General features: G+C 38.4%; 1 protein-coding gene across 15 annotated transcripts in view; it reads right to left on the reverse strand.

The window, feature by feature from the left end:
- Positions 1-22,574, reverse strand: part of MAST4 (microtubule associated serine/threonine kinase family member 4) — a 275,542-nt gene that overhangs the window by 71,300 nt on the left and 181,668 nt on the right. For all 15 annotated transcript variants that reach the window (XM_071730329.1, XM_071730328.1, XM_071730326.1 and 12 more), the window contains one exon: positions 1,923-2,011. In XM_071730329.1, the coding sequence (XP_071586430.1) occupies positions 1,923-2,011 (89 nt within the window). The remainder of the gene's footprint in view (positions 1-1,922; positions 2,012-22,574) is intronic.

Here is a 22,574-nt window from a genome sequence, read left to right on the forward strand (position 1 = left end):
AGAAACAAAGAGGAAGAAAATGGAAATTCAGGGAGCTGAGAGCACGGGTTTGCTGCAACCTTTTTCTTTTTCCTACAGTCAGGGCTGCTGCACAGAACTGAGTGAGAAAAGAATGATTCATCAAAAGGTGTAATTTTAAGGACCTAGATGTTTTTAAGGACAGGTGGGACTGAAAGAATCTTCAGTGGCTCATGTTCTCAGGTTTCGAAGGAGTTAAGATTCAGCCCCTTGAAGGGCAGATCCAAGAATGAGTCTCTTCATTTGACAGCACAGTGGCAAACAACTGGTGGCATTAAGTGAGATTAGCTTTTAGCACCCAAGAAGACTATCTGTTGCACGTGCTCTCACCTGAGCAGATTCCTTGCATAAAACAGAATCCTGACAACACACAAGAAACACTCTTCTAGGGCAGATGTCCTACCTATACTAGAACATACTTGCTGAAAATGAATGTTATTATACCATGCTTCAGTCTCCAAGATGTCTAATTTATAAACCTGTCTTCAGTGAATGTGAACACTGATATTTTGCTACACATGTAGCATGCTCTGTCCTCCTCTATGACTGGAAACTACTTTGTTTCCATTGTTCTCTTTTGCTTCTATTGTTTCTTATTCCACCAACAAACCAGTAAGGAAGATGTGAAGATGTTAAAGAGCATAACCTCCAGCCCCTCTGAAACTTGGAGCTTGTATTACATGATCCTTTCAGATAGATCCATTGCAGGCTGTCAAACGAACACTTCTGATTTAGAGAACTCTTCTGGTAGAATCTCAGCATTCCCAGCTACCTTCCAAAGTTAAAAAAAGACCCTAAAATCATATAGCTGGACAGGAGATATACTAGGTTCTCTCAGTCAAGGAGGCCTTTCTGACTTAAGAATAATCCCTTACAGCCAAGGACTGTCAAGAGGAAAAAACCCAGCAGTCTACACAGCACACACTGCATTGTCACATCCTCTTCTGCACTCTGAAAGAAACCAAGCCCCCATACAGGTTGCCACAGAGAGCAGGGAGGTGAGATGAGCGTGCTGATGCTAGAGCAGGTAAGACCTGTTGGCTCTGATAACACAAAAATGCAACATCAATTAAAGATCCACCATGTCAATTAAGACTGAATTTACCAAGGATTTAAATATATTAAAGGCTCAACACACAGAACTCTTTCTGTATATAAATAGATGAAAATTCAAAGCTTCAGTGGCATTGCTGTGCTTTTTACCATGAAATTTGCATATTTCTTTTACTTGTGTGAATTAAGATGACATTCAAAGTGATAAATGACTTTAAAATAACTATTTGCATACCAAGTCAATTCCAGTATCTAATTGATCACTAATCAAAGCAGAAAACCTGTCAAGGGTGACTGAGCATCCTTGAATTTCAATTGCCCCTTCAGAAGACTAGTCTAGGTATACCAGACAGCTGAGCTAGGAGCCAGTGTGCAAATATTTACAGCAAATACAAGCAAGCTAATAACAGAGCCAGCTATACACATGTATATGTGTATCATATATGTAAATAAGAGCATATATGTAAGATATGAATCTTACTTATCTTCTTCATCATATATGTATCATTTCCTAGTGCTGCTCAGGTGCTTGGAACACAAACCTGAGCATGTCAGTTTCAAGAGAATCTATTGTAACCTGGGTAACTAGAACGTATCAGAATGTTAGGATGGTAGGTGAGGAAATAAAAGTAGCTACATAATCCGTAATGGGCATTTCTAAACTGTTTCTCACAACAACACAGGATTTATATAGAATTAATGGATATAAACAACAGAAATTTGTATGGAACTATATGCAACCATTTGCTGCTACAGACATTGGAAAGAGTAATGAGAGAGAAAATTTACTTTCCTCATCCAAAGGTTTCAAGAATTTACTAATAGCAGTAGCAGCACAGATATAAAATCACCTGCATGAGCTGAGAGTGGTGAATGAGGCCGAGGCAGAGCTGAAGTTTGGCCATTGCCCATCAGACTCTTCCTGTTGCTCGTTCTACAACTGTGGACAAAAAGAGAGGAAAGAAGACATTAGCATCAAAAATACAGTATGCACCACAGACTTCTTGAGATTCTGATACCTTGTTTCTTCCCTTCTAATCTCCTATTACAAATCAGAACTATTTATGTTTTTGTAGACATGTCCAGGAAGTCTATGATCATCCTGGATAATGGCAAAGATATCAGTTTCCAAAGGTTTGCACATTTGCTGTTCTGGGCAAACACCAGCATTTTCCTGTAGAGTCACTTACAAAATGTTCTTCCCTGACTGCAGCTTGTTTCTCTGCCATATATTTTTATAATTTATAAAAATATACATAATGTAAAAAACTGTTTCAAGATGAGAATCACCATGAAATGATTGAACCTATTTCTGTTGCATGATCTGTAGCTCCAAACCACATGCCATGAAGAGAAATAATTTATCAATCTGAGAATGATACAATAATTATAAATCTAATTATTGAGATAAATTTCACATCTGTGCCTTTTGTCAATGGAACAGATGATGCCTAAAATGATGAATGCATTTTTTACTCACACATTTTTCATTTGCAAAGCCACTAATTTCCTACATCACAAGATTATTAGGCGAGATAAATAGTAAATTAACACATCTATTAAGCTTGGGAAAGGAGATATTTTTCTTAAATACATCGTACAGTTTTAAAATATTTGTTGGCAGAAGCGTTTTTCTTTTTCCCTCTTCCTACTATAATGAATAATCTCACAAATGAATCCCCAAGACTGCAAACATTCACACACAAGGGAACACACAGTACCATGAAGTCAGAGACCATAACTGTGTATAAACTTCAGTGAATTTACTCGTGTTTATGGCTCTACAATCAGAATGTTTTTCCATAAAGATTTAGAAAACCTCAAAACCACAAAGAGGAGAAAAATCCATACATAAAATAGTTTTATTAGTACAGTGTGTTGGAACCAGATTCAGATCATATTTGGAGACATTTCCAAATATTAATTTTATAATACTATGACCTCTATATAACAGCCAGAAGGCAAGACTGACCAATTTTGACATAAAGTACAATAGAAAGTATTGCATTTAATACCATAAACAGCTAAATAAAACAGATTAAAAAGTAATTCAAAATAATGCTGAAAACAAGAAAACAGAAAAAGATGAAAAGTTGAGTACGAAAGCAGCACAGAAGATATTTGCAATATAAAAAAAAATATATAAGATCTGTCTCTCCTTGAACAATATGTTGTGAAGCAGCAAGAGTGCCACTTGCAGCTGTTAAAAGAATTAATGCAAAGCTCATTTAAATGAACTGCACAATGAATTGCCATATCTCTTTATTATTGTAATCAGTTAAACAGTGAGTTAACTCATGAGTATATGCTCGTGAGTATATCCTCATGAGTATAGTAATCATATACTTATGATTACTGCAGATACATGTAAGAAAAGAAAGCATGGAATTATTTAAAGATTCTGACTGGAAAAGTCAAAACTTAAACCATATTGCAATTTCTAAGATGAACAGAGAACAAACAGAGAACATTTAAAATGTGAAACTATACATGTTTTAGGAATCTGTCTAGATTAAGGTCAGCTTTCTACGAGTATTTCTAACATATTCAGCACTTAATCTATTTTATAAATTATGGAACTTGAATAAATATTCCATATTTCATTAAATAACATTTTCAGAGTCAGTGGTTCTCCTCAACTTTGAATTCAGATGAGGAGTCGTATACTATCCTCTCCAAGCTAAGAAAGGTCCAAATTCCTGCTACTGGCTTCAAGCAAAGTAGTTTTTTGGGTACCTTTTATCATATTACGACAAGCCTCGCTTTATCAGCTACACTTCTTTTTAAAAACTTGAATAACTGTTTTATTTCACTTCTGCAGTGTAAAATGGAACTCAGTAGAAACCTTCAGTATTCATTAGACATTCATTAAATGCCACACAGATAGCATCTATCCACAGCAATGTGATGATATCACTACAGCATCTGTGGTGGAGACTGGGGTTAAGAGACCCCATTACGTGACTTTAAAGTAGCTTTGTGTGGCTTGGGATCTGAAGTTTGAGATCTGAAGAATTACCATATCTCCTGTCACATGGAGGGTATATATCTTAAGCATCAATCCCTGGTTATATTCTCAGCAAAACAAATGTCACTTTAAACATATCCACTGATTTTTCGACAAAGACGATTCCAGACATAGGTTTATCAGTATCATTTTCCTCTACCTGTAGAAATTGAGAATTCTACCACTTTTGACAGAATTTTCTATGTAAACAAACGACTGCCTTATATTCACTTTTACCTTAAAATTCAAACTTTACATTCTTCAGGTCAAGCTAATGCAATACCTTTTACAAATTGTTATCAACAACTAATTCAAGTCTTGAATTTTTTTTTACATAGTTTGTAAGAATAATTTTTGGAGAGTAGGCATTACCTTAAATATCATGATCTTACATAATGAGAAAACCTTCTCTCAACTGCATTTTTAAAAAAGTCTTTGCTATTTCCTTTATAGAGAGTTTATCTTTTTTCACACTCAAATAAAATGTTATTTTGACAAACAGAAAATAAAAAATATTAAGTCTCCTCTATTCATCTTACTAGCAAGGTAAGATGTAAATCACTAATTGCATGGAAGGACAAATCTATCCTAGATCTCTTGCTGTAGCTTTGTTTTTTAAGTTCTGTTCTACAGAGATTTTGAAATCATGTTATCCATCCAGTATAATCTGTAAACCAAAACTCCTTCCCCAGAATAATGCTATTATAGAAGAGGATGTTTGTGGTGAAAAAAACCCCAACCATCTCCAGGAAACCTGCTAGAACACCACAAATGGGAAGCAGGGTCCCAGTAAGGAAGTATCAAAGCATCACTTAGTGAATTGTATTTAGCCACAGAACAGCAATCGCCAGTATACAGAAGAGTCTCTTAAGTTAAAGCCTTTCTACAGACAACATAGTTTTTCCTGCATTTCTGAACACATTACTTTTCCCCTTCTATTGTCTTCATAAAACTATTCTTCTCCCTTTCAAATCCAACAAGATAAACCAATTAATAAGTGGCAGCCCTGAAACAAAGACTCTTTACACGAAAGTTATAGCAGTGCAGTAACAGTCTAAAGGGATTGTAGCACAGGGAAACATAGACCTTGGTAAATAATAGAGCACTATACCCTCAAAATGCCATTCTCTAAGCCTTGGGTTTCACATTGTGATCAGGTTGCCTGGCACAGAGAAGAGACTAGCAAGGCTGGCAGCATAGTAACACAGGATTTAAAACACTGAAAAAAAGAAAAAGAAAAAGAAAAACGTCTCTTCTTCCAAGGAGAAGAAAGTAGGGGAGAACAAAGAAAAAAAAAAATCAGTCACGTTCAACAATAATTAAACTTTGGGCTGCACATTTTTTGCCCTTCATCTTCTCTGAGCCAGAAGAATACTTCCTGGACTTGTTGCCGACAGCTTGAAGTGGTAGACCTGGATGACTTTTTTTCTGGAACTAGTTTGCATTATATCAGCAGTGCCCTGGACTGCTGGCAATGTTCCTTATCTTGGAATCCAATTCGTAATTTCCTATTTGGTTTCCAAATTCTACACAGACGGGTGCTGCCTTACCTCTTGCTCTCCACCACTACCACTCCTGCCCACTCACACCTCTCCTCCCTAATCCTGTGGTGAGAAGTCATCTCACCATGTCTCACTGCTGAGGAATTCCTCCTTCAGCCCATCTCCAGTTATCAGCCCCAGCTCACTAACCTTCCAGCTGCTAGAGATGCCCAACACTTCCTACAAGCAGGTTTCATGATAAAACAGAGAACACTACAGAAGTGCTTTGTGCTCACATTTGTTAATCACAAAACAAGGGTGAAACTACACCTGCTGAAGGAGCCTATCTAGTTGCATGAAGCTTGACTAGCTTGCTCGTCATACAGCCATAGCTCTTCCCACACCAGGCAAAGGCAACTTGGGCAGAGATCATGGGAACTGCTAGACTGAAACCAGAAAAGTAAGGCACAATAATAGGATGTCCACTAAAATAGGCCATTACAGTCTTGGAAACACTGAACAGAATAAAAAGTTGAAGCAAACATCCCATTCTTCTAGGACAGGCAAGACTACATCCAGAGATAGAATACTAAACGCAGGTTTTCTTACAAGAGTAATCAAGAAATGGCAAAAATTGTGAAAGGTGTTCACTGAAATGGAAGCTTCTTCCTTCAGAACAAGGGATAATAAGAGAGGAAATTACTGGCAGTAAAGGTTAATTGCTTTTTTTCAAAAAAGTAGGGAATGAGTGCTGTATTGAAAGGAATTAATGTCAAATATATAAACAGCAAGAGGCAGTATAGAAACAATATCAGTCCTTTACAGGATAAGGACAGTCATCTCACCAGCAGAAATAGAGACAAAGCAGAATAATTTAATCCATCCTTTGCCTCTTTCTTCAACACTAATGATACATCAAGGGGGCCTCAATGCCTTGGAGGACCCTGACTGCAACAAGTCATGATGTCATTGTTTATGACCCTTAGCTGACCCTGAGTTTGTATGGGATCTGCTGCTACAGTTAGATCTGTACAAGTCCATGGGGCCTGATGGGATCAATCCAAGAGTCCTCAGAGATCTGGCTGATGTCATTATTAGGCCTCTCGATTATTTTTGGGAGGTCCTGGCAATCTGGAGAAATCCCAGTCGACTGGAAGCTGGTTCATGTTGTTCCAGTGTTCAAGGAGAACCCTGGAAACTACAGGCTGGTCCATCTAACTTCAGTTCCTGGTAAAATTGCGGAAAAGATTATTCTGAGAGGTATTGAAAAACACCTGGAGGACAACGCAGTCACTGGTAACAGCCAGCACAGCTTCACAAGGGGAAAGTCCTGCCTGTCAAACTTAAATCCTTTTATGACAAGGTATCCCACCTAGTTGATCAAGGGAAGCCAGGGGATGCAGTACTTCTGGACTTCAGGAAAGCTTTTGATATTGTGTCTCACAGTATCCTCCTGGACAAAATGCACAGCATACAGCTGGACAACCATGCCTAGACAGAGTGACAATGAACGGGGTGACATCAGGCTGGTGACTGGGCACTAGTGTGGTCCCACAGGGCTCCATCCCTGGCCCAGTCCTCTTCAACATCACCAATGATGGGGACGTGGGACTGGAAGGAATTTTAAGTGAGTTTGCAGATGGCACAAAACTGGGAGGAGCGGTTGACTCCCTGGAGGGCAGGCAGGGCCTGCAGAGACATCGACCCAGTGGAGATGGGCAATCACCAACCACATGAAGGTTAACAAGGGCAAGGGCCAAATTCTGCACCTAGGACAGGGCAACCCTGGTGGCAAGGACAGACCGGGGAATGAGGGGCTTGAGAGCAGCACGACAGAAAAGGACCTGGGGGTCTGGGTTGATGGCAAATTGAAGATGAGCCAGCAGTGTGTCCTGGCAGCCAGGAGGGGCAACCATGTCCTGGGAAGCATCAAGAACAGCATCACAGGCTGCTCAGGAGGGGTGGTTGTCCCACTCTACTCTGCACTGGCACAGCCTCACCTTGAGTACTGTGTGCAGGTCTGGGCACCACAGTATAGTAAAATCTATACGGAGAGCATCCAAAGGAGAGCAACAAGGATGGTGGGGGTCTGGGAGGGGTGACTGAGGTCACTTGGATTGTTCAGTTTGGAGGAGGATGAGGGGGGACCTCATTGCAGCATACAGCTTCCTCACAAGGGGAAGACATGGGACTGATTTTTTCATTCCTGTGACTGAAGACAGGACTTGGGGCAATGGTAGGAAGCTGAATCAGAGGAGGTTTTGTTTAGGTATGAGGAAAAGGTTTTTCACCCAAAGGGCAGCTGAGCAATGGAACAAACTCCCCAGAGAAGTGGTCACAGTACCAAGCCTGCCTCAGTTCAAGAAGTGTTTGGATGACACTCTCAGGCACACGGTGATTCTGGGAGGGCCCTACATAGGGACAGGAGTTGGACTTTGTGATCCTGATGGGTCCCTTCCAACTCAGCATATCCTATGATCCCATAAATTACCACTTGTCTATGTTTTCATGGGAAATCTGGCATCTGCTTTAATAATTTAGTTATTTCATTTCAACATCCTAAATTATTAGTATTCACACTTGCAATGAAGATGGATTTGGACTGTCCACCATTATGACAGTTCAACACCTTCCAAAGGATATTCTGAGCACTACTCTGCAATGCAGCTTCTTAATTTTGTTATCAGTGGTTTTGTTAAACAGTAGTTTAGCTGAGGGTAAAGATGAAAAGGAAACTCCTATTTAAGAGAGGCTGCAAACAACATGTATTTGCTAACACAACTACAGTGAAATTAAGCTGCTGTCATAGGCCTGACCATTTAGGCACAAGAGAGACTAACAAGGCAAGACTTATGATCCGTGTAATTTTAAGAAAAATGAGGGTGACAGAGCACTGGAACAGGCTGCCCAGGCAGGTTGTAGAGTCTCCTTCTCTGGAGATTCAAAACCCACCTGGATGCAGTCCTGTGTGACCTACAGGGGGGTCAGACTCAATGATTTCTCGGGGTCCCTTCCAACCCCTAAGACTGTGATTTCTGTGAAGACGAGCACTCCCATAAAGGCTCTAGGGATAGAAAAGGTGCTTACAAATTCTCTTTTTAAAATTGCATAGCAGATAATTAACTCAGGAGGAACACACTTTTCCTAGCAACTCCTCAGATATAGCAACTTTCTTTATACAGGAAAGTTAAATTTGTTATATTTCTCTTAAATTTAACTTGTTATGAAGCTAACCTATGATTTCACAGTTATTTATTATCTTCATGAACAGAAACCCTGAAGAGTCAATAGCACACACAGCACTGACCTAAAGAAAATTAGAACATTTAAAATGAGGAATTTAGTTGGTTTTGGTTTGGGTTTTCATTTTTGTTTTTAAAGAAAAGGAATATTCCAAGATCTTTGGAAGGAAAGTTTTACAATTTTTGAGAGGTATTTCCTAGACTGAAGAAGGCAAATTCTCAGGGTGCTACAGTCATCAAGAGAAATGTGCAGACCATCTGAATGCAAGTAAAATATAGCATTAGTGACACCCAGAATTACTTTGGTTTTTGGTCTTCTGCTGCCTTTCAATGTTCCAAACTCCTATCTCATATCACCTAGCATTATTTTCTGATATATTTTTACTAGACTGTATGTCTGCATACACACTTTCCCAAATTTGGTGCATGCATATAGATACATTTATAAGTGTATATACAGAGACTCATATTTACATGTATAAAAGATATACATATATTTATATAAAGACATATACATATAGCATACTGTATTTAAAATATTACACATACAGCCAGCTATTGTATTTATTATACATCTCACTCTCTGTGAGGAATTACTCCATATAAGCCTTTAATGACCAAGAAAGAAGCCTTGGGTTTTAAATTTTAACTGTTGTAATATAGGGATTCAGATTTTATTCTTTTGTATTTAAGGTTTAGTCTTGATAGTCAACTTGAACGAGGCAAACAGCCCTGAGGAAAAGGACTTGGGAGTGCTGGGGGATGAGAAGCTCAACATGAGCCATCAGTGTACACTTGCAGCCCAGAAAGATCACCAGATCCTTGGCTGCATCAAAAGAAGTGTGGCCAGCAGGTCGAGGGAAGTGATTCTCCCCCTCTACTCTGATCTTGTGAGACCCCACCTGGAGTACTGCACCCAGTTCTGGAGCCCCTTTTACAGGAGGGACATGGATGTGCTGGAGTGTGTCCAGAGAAGGGCCACGAGGATGATCAGAGGGCCGGAGCACCTCTCCTGGGAAGACAGACTGAGAGAGTTGGGGTTATTCAGTGGAGAGGAGTGGAGAGGAGGAGGCTCCAAGGAGAACTTATTGTAACCTTCCAGTATCTGAAGGGGGACTACAAGAAAGCTGGAGATGGACTGTTTAGGATATCAGGAAGTGACAGGACTAGGGGAAATGGATTCAAAGTAGAGGAGGGCAGATTTAGATTGGAAGTTAGGAAGAAGTTCTTCACCATGAGGGTGGGGAGACACTGGAACAGGTTGCCCAGAGAGGTGGTGGAAGCCCCATCCCTGGAAGTTTTTAAGGCCAGGCTGGACAGGGCTCTGAACAACCTGATCTAGTGGAGGTGTCCCTGCCCATGGCAGGGGGGTTGGAACTGGATGATCTGAAAGATCCCTTCCAATACTGAAAATTCTATGATTCCAAGTTCTAGTCAGAAGAAATAAGAGTGCTGTCAAAATATAACGAACATGAAACACCAATATGAAGTATGCAGCTGCTAGAGGCCTAGTTTGGCAGAGTGTGTCCTGACTCTTTGCAATGCTACAGTGAGCATTTTAGTTTTAGCTACTGGCCAGGTAGGCATGGACAGTAAACTCAGCCTTTGCAAGTACTCATGAATTTGTGTCCAACACCTTTTTCCTTACCGTTACTACCCCTTAGTAACACACCACCATCCCACAAGAACTTCACTTTTCCTCATCCATACAGAAGTGGAGTTCCTAGTCTGTTTCTTCATTTTTCTAAAAAAACCTACAAGGAAAATAAAACTTAAAATGCAGCCAACAGGATGCATGATTCCCCTCTCTGAATAGGCTAGCTTAAGAGTTCAAATGCATGCAAGACAGCATTACTGCAAAAAATATACTCAGGAAAGTCTCAGGATTGCAAAAATAAGCTGCCAAATCTCTGCTGTTCCAAGCTGAGGAACACAGTTGCGGAGACAGAACTCCTACACTGTAGAAGGCATCTCCATCCTACTAATATATTACAAAATCAGCAGAACAGCAGGGCCTTCACTAAGACTTCTAAACTGTATTTGATGATTAGATGTATTCAGTGTTTTGAACTCCAGTGATGACTCTTACTTTTACTCTAGGCAGTTTTGATCCACAATTTTTCTTCTCCCACAGCATAAAATCAGTAGTTTGAAGAAATGCAAGTTTCTTCTATAGAACTAAAATGGTCTATTTCTTTTTTCTATCTTTTCTGTTCCTTCCTAAAACAACTGGTTCAGTTTTAACTTGTTGTAGAGATAAATATTTAATAATGTAACAGAAGAGTATTAAGCTAATTAATAACTCCACAATTGTACAATATTCATAATATAGCTGCATACAAGATAAAGTCTGTAACGCAACATAAGACCAAAGGAGAGCAGACAAAAACCACCTGGCTCACAGAGCAATTCCCCTTTCTTACCCACAACATACAGTTTTTGCATCTTTGTATCATACAACATGTTGAAAATATGCTGATGGGATAATTTCAATCTCATTGCTTCTTTAACTTCTTTTTTAATCTTCTTTGTGTTCTGGGAAGGGACTTAAACCAACTTACTAGATGAACAGCACATTTGCAATCATACTGAAAATTTTTACTAAATTCCTCAACACACAAATACTACTCTTTCAAAACAGAATGACAAGTAGGAAATTAGTACCACAAGTAGAAGAAAAAGAAACATAGGTGGCCTAATTAATTGCTAAGTATGATGAGTGTTATTCTAGATAAACCAGAAGATGCGAAACAAGGGAGAAACAGCCTCCCAACCCCCCCCCCAAAAAAAAAAAAATCAGGAGGCAGTGATGGGTTTATACAATTTAGCAAGTATCATCTTAAAAAAAAAAGTGTCGTACATCACTCCTGTGAAGATCAAAGCATCAACAGTTTGGAGATGTTAGCCAAACGAAGTAGTACCTTGACTTGCATAGTATATAACTCCATAGAAAACATTTGCACTAGACAGGAAATACCCTATTTAGTGGCTCATGGGCCTATCCAGACTGCAGCACAGACAGAAGGTTTAAAGCACAGGTGCTCTTGGCCATACCCAGCAGTTTCCCATTAATCCAGACCACTCCAGATTTTGACTCCAGACTTGAGCCTCCAAGTGCACCTCTTGAAATAAGTGGATGCATCCACACACCATGTTGTGGCAGTCAGGATGGGGCAGGATGTTTTCACTCTGCCTCCGCCCTGGTCATTGTTAACAACTTGGAGGAGCATGTGGAGCAGAGGGAGGCAAGCTGGGGCTGCTGTACACCATTCACTGCTGCTGCTCCCTCCAGGCCCTCCACTCCACCTCAGGTGCTGGAGCACAGATACTGTGAGAGGCATCACTTGCTGTTGGCTCTGTCCTGTTTTGGAGCTATGACTGCTATGAGCTCCATGACTGCTGCTGCTTGCTGCTTCTAACACCACTAAGTCAGACTCTGGCAAGGAGGGAGCCAGAGAACCTCCTACTCACCCTTCCACCCCCAGCTGAGGTTTCATATAGAGCAAGAGCCTTTTCCACACTTACACTGAACAGAGGAGCTCATCTACTTTTTAACCAGGCCGGCCCTTCGGAAAAAAACAAACAAAAAATAATAAACAAACAGGGCCTGTTCCAGCCATATTTCCTTTGAACAATGCGCCTTCAGACTCCAGGACTAACCACAGCCAATTCCCCAGGCCATTTCAGTACTGCAAGAGAGCCAACCACGTACTCTGAGCTTTCTGTAAATACAGTTGAAACTGAGGCCAGGATAGTTCAGAATTAAGATAAAACATGGGAGTGTCTTCAAGCTACAGACAGAAGACCTGTTTATCCAGATACCTACCCCAGTGAAACCCTGCTCACCTTCTCCACAGCCTTCTCATTCTATTTTCCAGACACCTAGCACCTTCTCTGCTTCCTCTGCTTTTTCCCTTGCTGGTGGTTGCTCCCAACACCATCACCACTGCTGAGAACTCAACTGTGTATTAGTTCAGACAGGACTGCTTCTTTACTCCTTTGATAAATTTGGTAGCTCACAATCTCTCAAAACTACGAGGGAGTGCATGATTTGCTAAACCTTCAAGTACCAAAGACTCAAGACATGAATGGGTAAGACAATGCTCAAATAATGTACCTCATAGACGAAAAACTGTATTCTCAGATCAAACCTACTAGGAAAAAAAGAAAGTTCGATTTTTTTTATTCTTACTTAGAGAGGATCCTAAATCTAAAAGATACTTCTTTTATATTAGTGTTAACTTTTCTGACTGAAGAGAAAACCACTTATAGATTAACTGCTAGATAACTTACTCTCCTTCACTAGAAAGGCTCCAAGACATTAAGAAAGTTGTTATAAATTTCTACAAGCCACCTGTGTCTTCATTATCCTGTCTTTAAAATTCAGTCGTTTGAATTATAGCTTGTATTGGATCTTAAAATATTTTGATTATTCCTAATTCAATGTTTATGCATATTTCTGAGAGACATCTGCCTTTTCTAGTCATGATTCCTCTGAAACTGGTAAGACATTTAGTTAATTCATACCAAAAAAACCCAAAAAACCCCCAACAAACATATATAAAAAAAGAGCCATGTATCTTATGTGTGTGTGCCTATACATATGTAATTTTAACATGGGAGATTCAACAAGAGAATGCTAGAACAAAAAAATCAACATTTAACTTTTGAAAACACTGTAATTTTGAAAAACATTGTATGAGCCTCATTTCGTTATTCAGTTCTTCAGTACAAATTCTACACAACCAGGACTAAGCAGAAGAAAAGCATAATGGACTTTAATGTCACAAAGAACTGCAAGAAATTACATTATAGTAAAATAGAAATCTGTAAACTCACTCACAGAAAAAATAAGAAAAAAATAAGAAACTTTTCCTTTGTCTTCCCTAATGAATATCCTGACCTCACCTTTTAATCTTAGAAACAAGCTCAAATAAATGACTCAAGTATGATTTGTTTCCAATTCTGTTATCCAAAGGAGATTCTTTGCCTCAGACCTGAAAGATGTGTATGCACATTTAACACAAACACTTGTTGAAGGCACTATCAGTTCAGCTCTCAAATGCCACTGTTCTGTTTCAGGACACGTAGTCGGTGACACCTCCAACTTCGTGGACAGAGATGGCAGCCAGTGTATTAGAAAAGGCCCTTCATCTGCCCTGTAAAAGATGCCATAAGGATACTGGGGAACCCATATTTCCAGCATCTTGGAGGAAGAATATACAGTTGTCCACAGTTCCAGCCCTGGACCTAGCCTGACTCTTACTGAGCTGTTTGCCAGGGAATTACCACCTTACTCTTCAGCAAGGGAGAACTGCCTGGCTTAACTTCAAAGTTGGGTTTGGGTCACCCTCACAGTTGGTAGGATTCAGCCTCCATCACAGCAGAAGTCACTTGTGGAGTAAGAGGGTTCATGAATATCAAGCCAGCAAACTTTGATGCCTCTTGCATTAAAACTCCCTTTTCTGTAAACTTCACATCTTCAAGAGAAACACAATTATCAAAGAGATGATAGTCAACATCACATGTGCAAAGGCAGGGTTCATCTGTATTAAAAATTGCCCCTACGATCTCCTAAACACATAGGGCTTATCACCACTTAAGAAGCAAATACTTTAGTTTTGAAACAGAAACAAGGACAAACACTGTGACAAGGCATTTTCAAGCATCCCCTCCCAGGTACTCCTCCACAACTGCTGAGACCACACAATTTTTACAAACAGCTGAAATAATGGTGAAATAATACAGCTATCACCCTAAGCAAATTAATTTAGCAGGAAGTTCCTGAGTGTAGTTTCTGAAATGAGAAAAGACTTTCCTTTGTTGCAGCCCAGGGAAACGTGGAGAGGAGGGAAGAAGAGGCGAAAAAAACCCCAAAGGTATCTGGGAAAAGCTTTCAAGGATGATAGTCTCCAGCAGTCACACTCTTTCATTACAGTAAGAGTGGAACATCTTGAGCATTGCCATTATTTAATCTCTTGAGGACCAGAAGAGAGGATTCACATCCCCAGAATGGAAAGCACCAACAATGAAGCACAGCTGCCCAATGAACATTTGACATGTTAGGAACAGGAGTTTCATCCCTTCTACAGCACTTTAAACCACTGCTGCAGTGGGTTATTTCTCTGTCTTCTTTCCTGTTACATATGAGTGTTGCCAAAAATTTGCAATTTCTAATTTTAAACCATGTAATATGAGTTAAGTCTGCATCCTTCCTTTAAAGGAATCAATGCAAATAGCAGGAAAAACAGTCTTCTTCCCTTTTATTTCTGATTTTTTTCAAAAAGACAAGAGGCAGCATTATGTAACTAAATTGCCACACCTTCCATACAACAAGTAATAAGCACTTTGCAATTAACATTCTGTACACTGCCTTTTCCTTGGACAGAAGTAGTCAGTAGAGCTTAAGCAGTTACTAAGCCAGAGTTAAGGAAATAAATGAAAAAAAAAATATATATTATTTAGGACAAAATACAGGTATTGAAAACTACCCTTTACTGGTCAGGAGGGCAAAATACAGGTGTTTGACAACTGTGCCTCTCATTGGTTAGGAGCTTGAACACAAAATTTCAAGCCAAATACAACTGTTCCCATGAGACCCCTGGCAGCACCAGCAGTGCCCCACATTTGAGCATGCACACATTGACTGCAATTCAAAAATTTAGTTTGCAAACAAAAGACCCCCTCTCTTTACTGAGACTGAGCATTCTCCTTCCCTCCCACTGTCAGTTGAGCAAAAGTGTTTCAATTAAATCATAATTAAGTATACAGAGCATTATTTCACCAGAAAAAAAAAATTAAATCCTTTCACTGTGCCCATTCAGCTGTTGGTGTCTGCTAAGCCTGCCAAAGAGGGCATCAGTTAATGCCAGCTACGGCTGCTTTCATGAAGAGGCTGATTGTCCTGTAGGAACCAGCCATCTGCAAACTCATGGTGAAATGTGAGCAGCCACGCATTGGTCACAAATATTAAGACATCACTGGACACATACCTGCAGCCAGCAAGGTGGCATTACCCATCCCACAAATGGAGTTACAACAAATTAGATTCTCTTTGCCCCCGGAGTTCTCAAACACATCCCTTTAATGGCAAAGCAACAAATAAACACTAGAATAAAGCTGTATGTCTGGTCTTTCTTTTTCACAGCTGTAAACTGATCTTATGTAACTGATGTGACTGTTACTATTTTTATCTAACAAAGCTTTAGGAAAATCTTAACAGAAAAAAAAATAATGTGCTGGCATATAGCTGACACCATTTACAAAAGTACAGAAACTACATCAACTTTTTCCACCACAGTTTTTATTAAATATTTAGTATCTACACTTAATAAAAGTAGCTGTTTATCTATATTGATAGAGTAACATAAGCATATTCTCCCTTCTGCAGATGTAGTTACATCATATGGTAAATGTCTTATATTGGTTCAGATTTTCCCTGATGGAAATAAAAAATAACTACAAGAATACAAACTGTCTTTTTCAACTGTAATTGTGTAATAACAAAGCTATGTCAGCAAAATCAACTGACTAGCTGTTGCTCAAATAATTACCCAGGTATAAAATTCAGTGTGTAGACACTAGTCTGGGATCAAACTTCAGCTCCACTCAGCAGTACATCTACAGAGGAAGACAATCTATTTCAAGTGCAGACCACACTGCTTTGCTGCAAAGTCACAGTGAGGTAATTGGAAATGTCTGAACAACCTCCAGTGAAGCAATGCAAACATCTCCAGGCAGTCATCAGTGGGGATGACAATACAAAACATTCTGACATCCACTTGCCTTTTTTTTTTTTTTTTTCTTGGTAAGGCTTAATCATCAAGCACCGCACAAGCCAGGAAAGATCAGATGATTTACATGTTTCAATTTGCTGCCAGAGACATGGCATGTACACTTATACTATTAAAAATAGTATGGTGCAGTTCTAAAAAAAAATTTCAGAGATGTATGTTTCAAGTGACTGGATTACTCAAACACTGAGGTCAGAAACAAATTATCCAGTCCATACCAAATAAGTACTGATAAAGCATTCGTGTTATGCCACCAAATGTTCCCCTCCCTCTGAAACACTTTAATGATGCAAGTATCCAAATCTCTGAACCAGAAATACTGCATAACTTCAGAATCCCTTAAGCCTATCCTATCTAAGATAGGTTTTCTACAGATCAGAACACATCAGTGCTGAGTTGCCATCTCTCATCCAGGACCTAAGAAAAGATGAGGCATTATTCAGGGAGAGAGGAATTTTTCTTCTCTGCAATGGTGCAATGTTATGTTTCAAGGTCTTCCCAAAAGCTGGTGACCTAGCACAACTGTAACAAAAATCTAACTTTATCTACACATGGTTACTTACTTCTAATGAAAATCTGCTCAGTGGGACTGGAAAATGAATAGCATTTTCCCTGTTAAAAAACAAAACATAACAAAACAAAAAACCAAAAAAACCAAACCAAAACCAACCAACCAAAAATCCCCCCCACAAAAAAACCCACACAAAACCAAACACCAGTACACACTCAATAGTGCAAGTCTCCAATCAGAGCTCTAACGAACTGAAATCTATATTTAGGAATTGATCTGGTCCACAAATACATCCATACTCTGTCTTTACCAAGATTTTTTTTCCATAATATTTTACAGAAACTTTGAAATTTTAGGATCAAGTAAGCTTGATTTCTCATGAATGGTTTGCCGGAAGAGAACCATATTAAGCCAATAGCAGCCTATTTTCTTCCTGAAATCCAAAAACACCAGCAAGAGAAAATTATTATTTGGAAGTAGCTTTTATCCCTATTATATTTTTCTTTACTCGACTTAAATTTCAACAATGATATTATGTCCCAAAAGACTACAAAACCAGACTAAGTCAGAGTAACACAGAGTATGAAAGCAATTTATGAACATAAATTTTGCATATACGTTGCCCTTTAAAAATATTCATATCCAGGAAAGGAGTGTTTTACTACCAAAGTAATGTATAATTGCTCACAAATAGAAGTGGGTCACAGAGGATTCATGCCAGTGACTCAGAGGAGAAGAAAGAAGAAGAAAATGAGTACATGGATATGATTTATAGTGTGCAAATACCTATGAGCTAATATTGTTAAGAGAAACAATTTCACAATAAAGATTTAATATACCCTGGTGTGTCAAGAATGAAGTATCACCTAAAATAACTAGTAAAGCAGCATTCACTGAGGATACAAAAAAGCAAATAGTAACTAATATAGATACCATTTTAATTTTAAAAACATCAGTTAACTTACTGCTCAGAGCTGAAAGCCAACAACCTACCTGACAGAACAGCAGCAATAGCTTTAGGTGCCAGATCTAGAAGTAGAAGATCTAGAACTAGTAACAAGAAAAAACAGATGCTGCAGGAACTATTGCCTGTCAATCCATATAGCACAGGATGGCATAGATCTTCATTGAAAACTAGCTGTTTAAACAGCATCTGCTCCAATATAAACAGGATTGCAGACAAAATAAAGGAGAAGAAACCACAGTGAGTGTGTTGTCAATTATTCTAAATGTATGGTGCAGTGTGTGCAGTCATTATTTAAGTTCTATCTTCTGGCATTCAGTCAATGACTCAAGAACTCATGAGTTTTCAGTGCATAAAGGTAGGGTTTTGGTGCTAGTGGTTTTGACTTTTTTGCTTTTAGAGTTTGGTGATTTTTTTGGAAGTTCATGTTTCAAGTCCTATTTTGGCAATGAAAAGATTAACCTGAACACTACCCTTCTAAAAACAGAAGAGAACATCTACCCGTGAACACTTTTGCATTGGAAAAGGCAGCTCTAAAATCTTTACAGCAGTAAAGAGTTTTCATTCCAAATAAAAATGAACACTTGCTTAGATTCATACAAAGTTGGACAGTATAATTTGACGTACAGTCTTTCTCCTTTATATATCACAGAATATTGACCTCTGCAAGAACTGTGGTATTTCTTATTTGAAAATATCTCAGGACTTCGAAATGCTGCAAGAACAGATAGGTCTGGCTTTTTAACTTCAGTTAAAATTCTGCCTTGGACTAGCAATGTCCAGGACAGCACAGACATGATGGTAGAAAAAGTAAATCCAAAGGGGAACTTCTGTCTAGTTGTCAACACAAGCAGTGGGAACTTTCCTACAAAAAAAGTATTTTAGGAAAGATTTTGTAATTTATAAATTGTTAATTATACAAAAGCTGTTATATCAGACATGAACAGTATACTTACAAGAAATACTAGAAAAAAATCTCATGTTTTTGCTTCAACAGACTACAATGGTTTTGAATTAGAATTTGTCCTTTGACTTATGTTGCATTTAGACCTAAGAAATACTCAAACTGTCACCAAACAGTAGAACAGGATCAAAATAAGCAAACTTCCTCAACTATGCCTTGAAGTACTACCACATCCATTACATTCCTCAGTTTTTTTAAAACTACAATACTAGCAATGTAGACAAGCTGAACCCAAGACACAGAGTTCTGCAATCTGTAGTGCGAGGAGGTTACACCGTAATCATTGTTATTCAGAGATTCACACTTGTGATTTCACCATAGAAAGCAGTCTTGCAGCTTACCAGTCATCTTAAATAGCATGGATGAGAACTGAACAGTTTAAGATGAATTCAGGAATTCTAACACACAACTACTCTGTTCCACTAAAAACTTGCTTTGGCGCAACTCCCACATACTCTCCATTTGATGTAATGGAGACTGGTTCAAGTGGAGCTACAGACACGTAGCATTATGTGATCTTCTAACCTTCCCAGCAGTCAGGATGAATGTGCTGAGACTTTGAACATTAATCCTTGATTTCCTGCATTTCACAAAACAGAAGACCTAAGCTTCTAATTTGGTTCAGTGGTTTAATCAAACATTAGACTTTCTATTAACATAAGCTCTAGCTCAGCTTTTCAAATAATGATTACAAATGACCTCATATAGACTAGGTTAAGCTTAAAAGCCAAATGTGAATCTATATCTGAAAAACAAAACAAATAATGTCTTTCTTGAATGTCTGGAATACGAGTTCAGCCATTCATTGAAATTACCCTTTCGTCAAATGTTAACTGCAAAAATTACCACTATTCATACAGAAAGATTCTAGTTTCAAGACAGAAATTAAATGATGAAGCATTCACAGAAATCAATGTTAGCATAATCACATGTTCTTTAATAATCTCCCTTCTACAAATGTATAACTAAACATGAAATTTAATCAAAATTATTTTTCAGTCTTTCAAAACCTCAAGAAAGTCTATGCAGGTAATGGTAGCAAATGTTTTAGAAGGGCTGGACAACTACTCTGATGTTCATATGGGTGTATAACCAATTAAGAAGTGACTGATTGTTTCCTCAACCTATACTAAATTGATTACAGAGCTCTGACTTGTTTTTATGGAGATGTTTAAATTCTTGCTCTATTGTGACTAGCATAAATTTAGGTGATACAGAAAAGTAATGGTAATGAAGTTTTAAAAAGCGATCAACTAAAAAAAAACCCAAGTTGCTAACTGGTAAACTGGCATTCAACAGTTAAAATTTTCTCCCACAATCTGGTGAAATTAAACACCTCTTCCTTCCAAAGTGCTGTATTAGGTTTCACATGACTGATGAGACAGTGTACTGATTGACAAAGATTCTTCAGAGAAATAGCGTATATTGCTCTCCTGACTTTCGTAGGGTTTTTTCCCAATAAATTCAAACACAAGAACAGCAGTTTCACATCCATTTAACATAGGAGAGATACAGTATCATTTTGCAAACCCCTGCTAAACTCCCAAGTTTCTCTAATACTGAAGCTAGACTGAACATTTATGACAGCTCCACCATAGTATCACTGTAAATTCAGAAACACACCGAAAAACTACCCACTCAGTGGTCTAAAAACAAGTTATAGTAATAATTCCAGAAAATAATATTCTGCTTTTGAATTCTGACTATTCAGTGTATTAGCTTAGCTGTATCTCTAAAACAGGTCATGTAACCATTGTCTCCAAAGGACAAAAACTGGTCCTTCTTTTCGCTGTCTCCCAGCAAACTTTATCACTGCAGAAAAGCACAAACGTGTCATTCATTGGTGGCTGAGACAGGAATCATGCTGCAATGTGATACAAAGCTACACGTCATATCCTTTATAAGTCTGGCTTTAATAGTCCAAACGCCTGTGGCTGTATCACCTCGTGCTGTGATTTTTGTCGCAGCTGAGGCTACACGGCATTAGGCTAACTAGCTCCTGCAGGAAATGATGATCATTTCTGACTCAGAGCTAAGCACACACCCCAGTATGGTGCTGCAGGGCACAGCACTGTTTTGGAGATGAATCTGGGCTGCCAACCACGTGAGATCATTAGAGATCACTGCTCTTGGTAAGGGTAGTCAAGCACACACTTGTGAGAAGGCCTAACAAACATTCAGAAACTCCAGTCAATTGAGTGTGTTTTCTTCAGTCTTGGGTCACTCTTCTAGATCTCAATGAGATTTAAAGAAAACCAAAAAAACCAAAAACAAAACCAAAAAACAAACAAAAAACAAACAAAAACCAAACAAACAAAAAACCAAACAAACAAAAATTGTAATCATTTTGACAGCATATGTGCATTAAGCAAAATACTAGTTGCTTTAAGATTTTCTCTACCAAAGCTTAATTTAAATACAACATGACTTTTCATGGAATCAAGCTACTGAAAACTACCCAAACTAACAAACACAGGTCTGGTGCACACTATGTACACACAATTCTATCATTCAACAGAACTTATCACAGACAATAAAGTACAATAAGGATGTTTTGAGATTAAATGTAGTAATATGTAACTATACAGTTTAAGAAATCAGAAGATTCTTATCAAATCACAGGCCAAATATAAAAAAATAGGTATATTACACTAATAACCTCTGCAGAAGTTTACCACCACTAAGTATGTGAAGTAAAGCATGGAAGATCGCTCATTTGTTGAAAGTAAACAGGTGTGGCCACAGTACAGAGAAGTCAGATTTTCACATTCAAGCAACTGAATCATATGCTCAGGATACAAATATTTTTAATAGGAAAAGTACTCAGTATACTTCCATACTGTCTTTTTGTAAAATCACTGTCCTGTGAGAGGGGGAGGAAAAAAAATTCTAGGAAGTCTTAGGCAAAACTGTTGTCTTAAGAGTGTTATAGTAAGCTGCCTTCCATCTTACTTCAACTAAATGAAGTCAATTGAAATTAATCCTACATTATGGATTAGGCACTTGTTTGAAAATCTCAGTAACCACTGAACACACCAAGTTTATTAATGCTGTTACACGTTTTCTATTCCAACATCAAAATGTAGCAAGTATGAGCAAAATAATGTGCCATGTCTCTACATACATCCTTTTAAAAGAAAAAAAAGTTATGTAAAACAAAGCATAGATACACCTACGTGTGTCTCTACAGCCTTGTGGTATTCCCTCCAGTCAAAGCACCCCAACAATTTCACTACAGGTAGATACGATGGTGTGGTTTGGGTGAAAAAGTCTTAAGAATAAGTGATAATTTACTTCAGATGTTTTTACTCTAGATTTTATATAAAATGGATTACTGGATTATTTCAATTCAAAACTGTACAATTATTTCAGACTGTAGCCTTCCTCCTCCAGGCTGCAATGAAGTCAATATGCAGAAGTTCTGGAAAACTGGAGGAGGTGAGCTTGATCCATGACTTCTGAAGACAAACTATTTTGAGGGAAGACCTGCAATAAATGAGAAAACCCCACATTTTCTACTCTCCAGAACAAAACCACTTCA

The sequence above is a fragment of the Heliangelus exortis genome, chromosome Z (genome assembly GCF_036169615.1).
Source record: "Heliangelus exortis chromosome Z, bHelExo1.hap1, whole genome shotgun sequence".
Lineage (NCBI taxonomy): Eukaryota > Metazoa > Chordata > Aves > Apodiformes > Trochilidae > Heliangelus > Heliangelus exortis.